We start from the raw sequence: 10,948 nt of genomic DNA on the forward strand, positions 1-10,948 counted from the left end.
CCAATGGGAAGGGTCGAGGAGGGATGGCTAATTACCATGTTTCTCTTTTATTAGATAGGATGGTACACTGTCATAAATGTGGCCCATTGTTGACTGAAGCATCGGCATGCAGCACATGATTGTATATAAAAAAAAGTATACCCTTAGGGTATAAACAGTGTAGTTGCAGTGAGAGAAGGTAGATGAAAAGAGGTAATTTCCATAATGATAATGTGTTTTTAAGCTGTTTCATGCTATTAGCATCTCAAACAGGTTATAGTGGGATTTATTCTAGACAAATTATTGGATAGAGAAGGACATTCCTGACAGGAAAAGTATGTGGAAAACTGGGAAGTGGGAGTATGCATGAGTAGTGAGGAGATGTAGTGGGTAAGAAATTGTTTTGTAGCATTATAAAACCCCAGTTGAAGTGTGTGTGGGAGGCAACTGATTGATGTTTCTCACTTACATTGATGTTTCCCTTCCTCCCTTCCTCTCTCTCTCTCATTCTTCCTACCTCCCTCCTTCTTTTCCTTCCTTCCTTTCTCTAAAAATCAGTAAAAGCATATTAGGTGAGGATTTAAAAAAAAAAAAAAGATTGTCAAGTGTCATTATGTATAGATTTGTTTCTTGGGTCTCTTAAACTTCTCTGAAGAATTGGCCAAAAATCTCTCAGGAATAGAAGGTTGACATGAGGAATTAGGGTTAATGTGGATGTGAATGCTGCATTCTGGAAGTGGAAAGGGACATGGAAGGTGGGGAGGTAGAGAGGGTATCACTCCTCAGTTTTTTTAGATTTTATTTTATTTAAAACTAAAGGCCCAGTGCATGAAATTTGTGCACTGGTAGGGTCCCTAGCAGCTGCTGGCTGCTGGCTGAGGCCTCCCTCCCTTTCCCCAACTGGCCCTGCCCTTTCTCCCACCCGCTGGTCGAACTCCTGTTGAGGGAACAATTTGCATACTGTGCTTTTATTATATAGGATAGATTTTTATTGGTTTCAGAGAGGAAGGGAGAGAGACAGAAATAACGATGAGGGAGAATCATCCATCTGCTGCCTCCTAAATGCTCTCTACTGGGGATTGGGCCTGTAACCTGGGCATATGCCGTTGACCAGAATCGAACCCAGTACCCTTCAGTCCGTAGGCTGACACTCTATCCACTGAACCAAATCGGCTAGGACTCACTCCTCAGTTTTTAGACTTTTTTTTACTGAGGTCAGTTTTCTCAGTCTGTACTTTGTCTCTCTCCCTGGTTTTCACATGTGTAGGGATGCTTCCATTCAGTTGGCTCCTGAGAATGAAGGAGAGGCCCTGCAGGTACTAAACACACCACATACTTTAAATCAGTCTCCACATGTTACACTTAAACCTCTCCTGCCAATTGGAACCACCATGACCTGAGCCAGTAGGGGTTCTGTAGGCAGGAATACTTTCACTTAATTGGTATTCTCCTTGATAGATCTTTTAGGTTATAGCTTTTCCTACTTTGTTGGCTTTTTACTCTGCTTATTGTCTTCAAAAAATTTGTGGAAATCTCCCAAATCATTTCTCAGCTATATTCCTATGAGTTTTCATCTCTTAAAAAGTCCTTTACTGTCATTTATAGGAGTCTTTGAGAAAAGAAGCAATATAGCCAATTAGTAATGTCAAACCAGAGAAGTACTGGTATCCTATATAATAAAAGGGTAGTATGCAAATTGACCGAACAACAGAACGACTGATCTCTATGATACGCATTGACCACCAGGGGACAGACGCTTAATGCAGGAGCTGCCCCCTGGTGATCAGTGCACTCCCACAGGGGGAGCACCGTTCAGCCACAAGCCGGCCTGATGGCTACTGAGTGCAGCAGCCCGCCTCTGCAGTAACACTAAGGATGTCCGACTGCAGCTTAGGCCCGCTCCCCACAGTCGGACATCTCCCGAGGGCTCCCAGACTGTGAAAGGGCACAGGTTGGGCTGAGGGAATCCCCACCGCCCCCCTCCCCCCTCGTTGCACGAATTTTGTGCACAAGGCCTCTACTTATTTCAGAAAACAAATCAGACTATTTGTAACTATTTCTGTTTTCTCCTAACTTTTTAGATCTTGGTACTTTTTTGTTTCCTTTTATCCAAAATGAGCTTTCATAGACTTGTTAATCCTCACCTGAGTATATTTTTCCATTGATTTTTTTTTTTTTTTTAAGAGAGAGTGGGAGGGAGGTGGAGAGACAGAGAAACATCAATGTGAGAGAGACACATCAATTGGTTGCCTTCTGCACACTCCAACCACGGCTGGGGATTGAACCTGTAACCAAGGTGTATGTCCTTGACTGGAATCAAACCCGGGACCCTTCAGTCCATGGGCCGACACTCTATCCACTGAGCCAAATTAGCTAGGGTGCTCTCTTAAAGAGAAGAATGGTCTAGCATAGTTTTTCTAACCATCTGCACCCCCTCCTCTCTTATTTTTAAGCAGTATTCAAATATAGAGCCACTTGTTTCTCAATTCCTGTCTGTTTCCTTACTCCACTCTTATTACCTGGTCCTGCTCTTTCCTTTTTCTTGTACTCAGTTTGAATTCCTCTCCCACCAGTTTCTCCTCTTTGTGGTCCACTCTCTAGAAGTGATTTTGGCTCAGTTTGAAAAAGTCACAGGTGTTACACTGCTCTAGCCCCTTAAACTTTACCACAGACCTTTGTATTCGCTGCTGTTGGACTGCGCAAAACTACTTTGAGTTGCTCCTTTCACCTTGGCCTGTTGTGCTTTTAAGGAATACTTCCTGACTGTGTTGAGGTTTTCCTGCACTCACAATGGATAATGTGAGATGTCTCTTTGTTTCTCCCTGTGCATTCCCCTGCACAGATGCTGGTACTATGGAGGGCTTGTGGCTATTACTGCTTTGCCTTCACCTTGCATGTATTTTGGGGTCCTGTGAGATGTCTCTTTGTTTCTCCCTGTGCATTCCCCTGCACAGATGCTGGTACTATGGAGGGCTTGTGGCTATTACTGCTTTGCCTTCACCTTGCATGTATTTTGGGGTCCATGGGATAACTTATCTCCTGGTTTTATTATAAATATTAATGGATTTTTTGTTTTGCTCTCTAGTTGCTTTTATTTTTATTTATTTGTTTTTTAAATATATTTTATTGATTTTTCACAGAGAGGAAGGGAGAGAGATAGAGAGTTAGAAACATTGATGAGAGAGGAACATCAATCAGCTGCCTCCTGCACACCTCCTACTGGGGATGTGCCCACAACCAAGGTACATGCCCTTGGCCGGAATCGAACCTGGGACCTTTCAGTCCACAGGCCGACGCTCTATCCACTGAGCCAAACCGGTTAGGGCTCTAGTTGCTTTTAGTGATTTTTTTTTTTTTAATTCAGAGAAATTTAAAACTGCTGCTATCTTCTCAGAATCCTCCTTCCTTAACTTTTTGTGAAAAATCAAAATAATCAATTCTGTGGTTATTAGTCCTGTATTCCTATATTGATTATGTTCATTTTACTATAAATTGGCTCTTGATAAGTACCTAAATGTTATTTTTATCACTTATTTTCATATTGAATAGCATGCATCTTGATGGCATATAACCACTACCATTTGGATTGATCATCTCCATGCACCAATACCTATACCAAAATTAATTCAACTAGTATTTATTAAACCTCTCTGGGTAGAATGTTGTTAGGTCCCAGGATACAACAATGAAATATTTATATGTGTTGGCCATTTTTTCATTTGCGAATTTAATCAGTAAAAAGTGATGAGGACATGAAATTACTTGGATTCACCTTTTGTAAATTCAACAAATGTATGCACAAGGCACTGTAAGTTTTGAAGATAGAATGGTTTACATGACACAGTCCTTGTATTTAAGACCTTAATGAATTATAGGGGAAGAAAGCTAAGTAAAGAGGCAGTTATCATGTTATATGGTAAGTGCCACCATAAGGGAAAATGCAGAGCTGCCAGCTTTTTACAAGAAGTGGATGGGAGGAATGAGTACTTGGTTCACATTTTCATAAGTTAGCTCCTTAGAAACTCCCCCCCCCCTTTTTTTTTAGTGCACCAAATCCTACACTGCTACAGGACAATTTTTTAAACTTGGATATCCTACTCCATAATCACATATATTATTCCAGTTGGCCCACTGGAGAGCAATTTAGCATTTTGTTTTTCTTGATAAAATTTCAGACTAACTGATGTATAACCATAGGAATACCTCAAAAATTTAGATTAAGAAATTGAAAAATAGCCATCAAGAAAATGTAGCATAAAAATCTTTTTACTTTATATACTATTTATTTACTTACTTGGGAGAAAAAGGCTGTTTGGATTGTGTGTGTGTGTGTATTGACAAGTTAACTGTAAATGTATATAATATCTAAGATGAAACTAGGCCAGCCGTGGGCAAACTACGGCCTGCGGGCCGGATTCGGCCCGTTTGAAATGAATAAAACTAAGAAAAAAAAGACCGTACCCTTTTATGTAATGATGTTTACTTTGAATTTATATTAGTTCACACAAACACTCCATCCATGCTTTTGTTCCGGCCCTCCGGTTCAGTTTAAGAACCCATTGTGGCCCTCCAGTCAAAAAGTTTGCCCACCCCTGAACTAGGCTAATGTAATATTTTTTCTTTTTAGATCCTATACAGTGGTCTACAGACCAAGTCTTACATTGGGTAGTTTGGGTCATGAAGGAATTCAGCATGACTGATATAGACCTCAGCACACTCAACATTTCAGGACGAGAATTATGCAGTCTCAACCAAGAAGATTTTTTTCAGCGGGTCCCTCGGGGAGAAATTCTCTGGAGTCATCTGGAGCTTCTTCGAAAATGTATGAATTGGAGTTATTACCTACTTACATTGTGACTTAGTTTTAATTTTACTTTTTTACCTTTGTTATTGTAATTGCTTATTTTATTGATAATAGCAATAATACTTAACATTTATTAACTGGCTAAGGCTGTGGTAAGAGTTTTATATGTATTATTTAATCTCCGTATTAAGGCTGCAAATCACAGAGTGCCTATATGGTCTTATTATAAGCTTTCAAAAACCTCGCTCTGTCCATGTTGTGCCTTCGGCTTTGAGAGTTCCCAGGAAAAAGATGGAACTCTTTCTGAGAATTAGGGCTTAGAGGCTAATCTTATCGGTTGGTCATGCCTGTGCTATGTAATGGTGACTCTCTCTTTTGCCTTTTTAGGCTAGGGCACCTTTGTTCATTTATAGTCACAAATAGAACAGTTTCCATTTCAGTAGCACCTTTTACCTCTTCAAGGTACTTCTATAAAATTTGGGGGTGAGGGGGAGATCTGCCACAAACGTAAGGCATGGATTTTTCTTCAAGGCAGACAGCAGTTCTTGGGGGAAAATACTCAAAACTAGGAATCTGGATAAAACGGTAGCATCTTCAGTTTACGGAAAAATTAACTATGTTTCAGGCACTGTGTTTCTGAAAATATTTGCTTTTAATCCTCAGGACAACCTCATGAGGTGGTAGGTTGAGGATATCTCATTTAAACATGAATTAATGTTCAAGTTAGTTGAATAACTTAACCAAAGTCACACATCCAGTAAGTGAGCCCTCAGATCAGAATCCAGATCTTTCCTAGGCTAGTTCCATGTCGTTGTTTAATCTCCCAAACTCAGGACCCCCAAAGAAAACTTCCATCTGACAGGTGGGATTCAGACTTCTTTTTAGTCCCCCAGCCCTTTCCAGCTCTGTGTGCCTGGAACTGGGTCCTGGCATGGTGCCCTAAGTAGAACTGTGTTGGGAGCCCAGGTCTCCGAACTCACTGTCAGTACATATGATTGCTGGTGGGTACAATTCAATTTCAAGACAGAAGCTTCGGAACAATAATGGGCAGTAAATAGGCTAAAGTAATAGAGACTGGGAAGCATTCCTCTTGTTGGAGAGGTAAAGAATAGCATCTGAGTAAGGAATAGCAATAGATGAGTAACGAATGGTTCTCTAATGGGTTACGTTAGGGCCGTTTACGATGTACTCTAATGTTGGGAGCTGTATTTGTAGACATGTTAAATTATCTAGTTTAGTTGTGACATTTAGAACATTTACAGTTTTATTGAAAATGTATCTGTCTTTAAAGCATTATCAAATTAAAGCAGTGTTATTAAAAAGTGGATATTAGAACAAATTATTAAATTATGAAGATTTCTCAGATCATGTTGAGGGAGCCTTTTTGAAGAGTATATATAAATAATTTCAATGTGGTACATAGTCTCTTTTCTGATCTGATAATGAAGATTTTTGTGTTTTACGTGGTTTTATATAGATAGATAAATAGATTTAGATATAGATATTTACATTAGAAATTACTCTCTGAATAATGAACTCTAAAAGAAATTGAAGCTTTCCCTGCTACTTCTCTTAAAAATATCTGTTTGTTATAAAGTCATTATCAAGTATTTTTTAAAGTTATCATGCCAGTAAGTTTCAGTTGTTTAATATTTTGCTTTTTTGTTTGTTTGGTTTTGCTTGTAATTGTGGAGTTTCTTATAAAAGGATCAAATTTATTAAGTTCAATTTTACTGGATTGGGGTTTACATTCTGGTTTTAAATGAAAACAAATTATGTGTGTTCTTCAGATGTATTGGCAAGCCAGGAACAACAGATGAACGAGATAGTTACTATTGATCAACGTGAGTATTCATGCCCATAATATACGGCCCATTTATCAATAAGAAATATTTCCTTTATTCAGTACTGTGAGGTAGTAAAAAAAAGAACAAACTAAATATTTATGAAGTATTTTAGATATACAAAGAAAAAATAAATGATAACCACCATCTATATACCATAACACCATACCTATTAAAAACTAAATCTTTATATGTAAAATCTAAACTTTACCAGTTGTAGATCCCATTTTAAATGACTATCCTGAAGTGGATGTTTATCGTTCTATGTAGATTTTTACCAATTATGTAATCATAAATACTTTATAGCATTGTTTTGCACATTTAAACTTTTTGGGTAAAGGTATGAGACTTAGCCATGTTGATACTTACTGATCAATTTCATTCATTTTCACTGCTGTATATTCAACTTTGTCAACATCACTGAATAAGCAGTTGTCAGAATATACATGAGATTCTCTGATTGTAATATCAAGTTTCTACCTTTTCAACCTTACTAGGTATTACCAGTTTTTTCCTCAAAGTGGTGGTATAAGTTTATACTCTCATCAGTAGTGGAATGTGAGTCCTCATTTGTCCACATTTTCTCCAGCATCTGATAAACCATTTTTAATGAACAAATACTTTAAGATTGTATATACATCACTAAGTTATTTAAAAAATAAGACCAACTCTTACTAAGTTGAGATTCATGAACCATAATGCAAACAAACATCATACCTTATCCTTGGAACTTTTTTTGTAATTTTGTTTAAAACTTATGGATTAAGGCTTTTTGAAATGAGGCCTTTTGTTGATGTAATTAGAGGGGCATTCGTTTAACTTAATTGCATTTTATGTCTTTCAGTAGTTTTTTTCCTGCTTGTATTAGAAGTGGAAACAGTTTTTTCCCTTGTCTTTATTTGCAGCTGTCCAAATTATTCCAGCATCAGTTCAGTCTGCAACACCAACTACCATTAAAGGTATAAACAGCAGTGCAAAGGCAGCTAAAGTACAAAGAGCTCCAAGGATTTCAGGAGAAGATAGAAGTTCACCTGGGAACAGAACAGGTATTTTTGCAATCTTATCTGGTATTTATAATATTTATCAAATTATGTATATTTTGTTTTATTTCACTACTAGAGGCCTGGTGCACGGATTTGTGCACCCATGGGGTCCCTCAGCCTGGCCTGCAGGGATCGGGCAGAAGCCGGCTCTCTGACATCTCTCAAGGGGCCTCGGATTGCAAGAGGGCGCAGGCCAGGCCGAGGGACCCCACTAGTGCACGATTGGGGCCGGGGAGGGACCGTGGAAGTGATCCAGGGCGATCGGCTGGACCCCAGCAGCAAGCTAACCTACCTGTCGGAGCTTCTGCCCCCTGGTGGTCAGTGCATAGCATAGCAACTGATCAAACGAATGGTCAGACACTTAGCATATTAGGCTTTTATTATATAGGATGTGAAAATCTGAGTATGGCCTATTTCTCTGGCAGTGCTTAGACAGTTTTTGGAAAAAACTGCTTTTAGCATGGTTGAGCTAAAAACCAGAGAGCCTGTTTGTTGCCTTTTGCCCTCTTTTAATTCATAGCACTTTGGTCAATGCTTGTCCCTGTCAATTTAGGAAACAATGGCCAGATTCAACTGTGGCAGTTTTTGCTAGAACTTCTTACCGACAAGGATGCTCGAGACTGCATTTCTTGGGTTGGTGATGAAGGCGAGTTTAAACTAAATCAGCCTGAACTGGTTGCACAAAAATGGGGACAATGGAAAAATAAACCTACAATGAACTATGAGAAACTCAGTCGTGCGTTAAGGTAAGATTTATTACTTTTTAAATATCAAGCTTTTCTAAAAAATGGCTCCTTCCTCTAGGTGTGAACATTGTGATGTAATGGTGTTAAAATCCTTGACTTGTTCACAAGATATTTTATATATATATGCTAAAATTTTTCATACTTAGGTTAAAAATGGCTCCTTTTTATTTTATTTTATTTTTTTTATTGCTTAAAGTATTACAAAGGGTATTACATATGTGTCCTTTTTTTCCCCCCGCCCTTGACAATCCCCTGGCCTTGCCCAGTCCCCAGTGTCTTATGTCCATTGGTTATGCTTATATGCATGCATACAAGTCCTTCGGTTGATCTCTTACCCCCCTCCCTCCTACCCTCCAACCCTCCCCAGCCTTCCCACTGCAGTTTGACAATCTGTTTGAGGCAGCTCTGCCTCTGTATCTATTATTGTTCAAAAGTTTATAATGGTCTCTATTATCCATGAATGAGTGAGATCACGTGGTATTTTAAAAATGGCTTCTTAAAAAGATTTTTAGTAATAATTTTGAGGTACATAAAAGTTTTTTTTATAGATTATTCTAAGATTATTTGCTTTTGTTTATCAGGGAATGCCTTGATTTCTTCTTTATATCTGAAGGTTAACTGTTAAATAGATTATTCTTGGCTGGCAGTTCTTACCTTTCAATATTTTGAGTGTCATTCCACTGCAGGCCTGTCTGGTAATCTGCTGATAGCCTGATGGGGAAAAGTTATTTGTTTTTATCTAATTTAAAAGCATATACTACTCTGTTTAAAACCAACATATTTAATCTTTGAGGTTTCTATTATTTACATAACAGATAAAGATGCTGTCATTTGCATAGATGCATTGAGTGTAAACTTGAGCAAATATGCAGAATGTTGTCTTTTTATAATTGGATACAAAATGGTGGCCTGTTTTCCTGTTTTTTTTCTCCCCCTACAATCTGCCTAAATATGAATATCCAATCTTTACGTTGATAGAATTGAAATGGAATAAAATTACTTATAATTTCCCCTAAGTAGTATAAAATTTTTTTGATGTAATTGCTATAAGAAATTATGTTTGCTACAATTACGGAAATTCAGTGTGTGTTGTTAAGTATCTGGGAAGTAGTATATATAGGAATATCATAGAATTCTTTTATGATATTTTTAAAAAATATTTTTAAAAAGTTATTTTTGAAGAGTGAATGTAGTAAAGTAGTTCTGCAATTTACTTCTGTATTTCTAAATATCATTTATGTTGCTACTTCACATTTCCCTTGGATATTGTGTATGAGTTTCATAGTGAGAGATTATGATCATGATGCCTGTATCTGTCAACAGTAGAGTGAATAAATAAATTATGGTATACAAGAGAATATACTGTGTACCCATGAAAATGAACTGTTGTTGCTACAAGCACTGGTACTAAACCTCGTAATACAATCTTCAGTGAAAGAATTCAGACCCGCCCCCCAAAATCCAGACCCATTCATATCCTATATGAATGCATTTAGATAGTAAAGTGCAAAAAGCAGAAAAACTAAATTACAGCATTTAGGATGCATTTTTGGCCCAGTCGGCATGGCTCAATGTTTAAACGTCGACCTGTGAACCAGGATCATGGTTCGATTCCCGATCACATTTTTGAGTGGTAAGACTATAAATAAAAGCACTGAGATTACTATCATGAAACAGGATTGTGCTTACCTTTGGGGTGGGGGAAGTGATGATTGGGAGGAGCCATGGAGGGGATTCTGGGGTGCTGGCAGTGTTGTTTCCTGACCTGAGTCATATTTAACAGGTGAAAGTGCAGTTTGTAATCACTGAATTCACTTTTTTGTCCTTTTTTGTTCGTGTAGTATATTTCACAGTTTAAAAGGTTAAAAAATATTTTTTTTTTAAAGAGGGAGGAAATAAATCATGAAAATTCAGGTGCTGTGTACCTTTCAACTTTCCTCATTTTAGGTAGGGGACAAATGCAATGAATTGGTGTGGTTGTGTAATTTATCTACTAGATTGAAGGAAGTATTAAGTAAAATTAAAACTTTTACTTTTATCACCTCATGCCAAGAAACTTAAGACTATACCAACTTAATTTTTCTCTTTGAAATATAAAACTACTTCCCTTCTTCATTTTCCTTTTTTCTATGGTGTCTGCTTGTACAGCCTTACATAGTATGTAGAAACTAGAGGCCCAGTGCACAAAATTCGTACACTGGTAGGGTCCCTAGTGGCTGCCAGCTGCCCGCAGGGTACTCCTTCCCTTCCCCCCGGCCGGCCCCATCCCCTGGTTGAACTTTTGGATGACCTCCCGGTCGAGGGGACAATTTGCATACTATGCTTTTATTATATAGGATTTCCTTAAGAAATTGAAATGCCAATAGCATTTTAAACTGGATGCCAAGCATTTGGTGGTTTGTAGACTGAGATCTAAATTATGTATTAACGTAATTGACACAAAAGGGAAAACAAGATTGTAGCCAATGTTATATATCTTACTAGGGGGAAGTGAAGATGACTATTCTGTTTTTGCTTTTCTGCATTTAGGGA

At 38.0% G+C, this 10,948-nt stretch overlaps 1 protein-coding gene across 4 annotated transcripts in view; it reads left to right on the forward strand.

The window, feature by feature from the left end:
• The window catches only part of GABPA (GA binding protein transcription factor alpha subunit), a 32,108-nt gene that overhangs the window by 17,398 nt on the left and 3,762 nt on the right, over positions 1 to 10,948 (forward strand). For all 4 annotated transcript variants that reach the window (XM_015560680.1, XM_006758751.2, XM_015560681.1 and 1 more), the window contains exons 6-9: positions 4,607 to 4,801; positions 6,574 to 6,627; positions 7,533 to 7,673; positions 8,224 to 8,416. In XM_015560680.1, the coding sequence (XP_015416166.1) occupies positions 4,607 to 4,801; positions 6,574 to 6,627; positions 7,533 to 7,673; positions 8,224 to 8,416 (583 nt within the window). The remainder of the gene's footprint in view (positions 1 to 4,606; positions 4,802 to 6,573; positions 6,628 to 7,532; positions 7,674 to 8,223; positions 8,417 to 10,948) is intronic.

This window comes from Myotis davidii, unplaced genomic scaffold, assembly GCF_000327345.1.
Source record: "Myotis davidii unplaced genomic scaffold, ASM32734v1 scaffold175, whole genome shotgun sequence".
Taxonomy (NCBI): Eukaryota; Metazoa; Chordata; class Mammalia; order Chiroptera; family Vespertilionidae; genus Myotis; species Myotis davidii.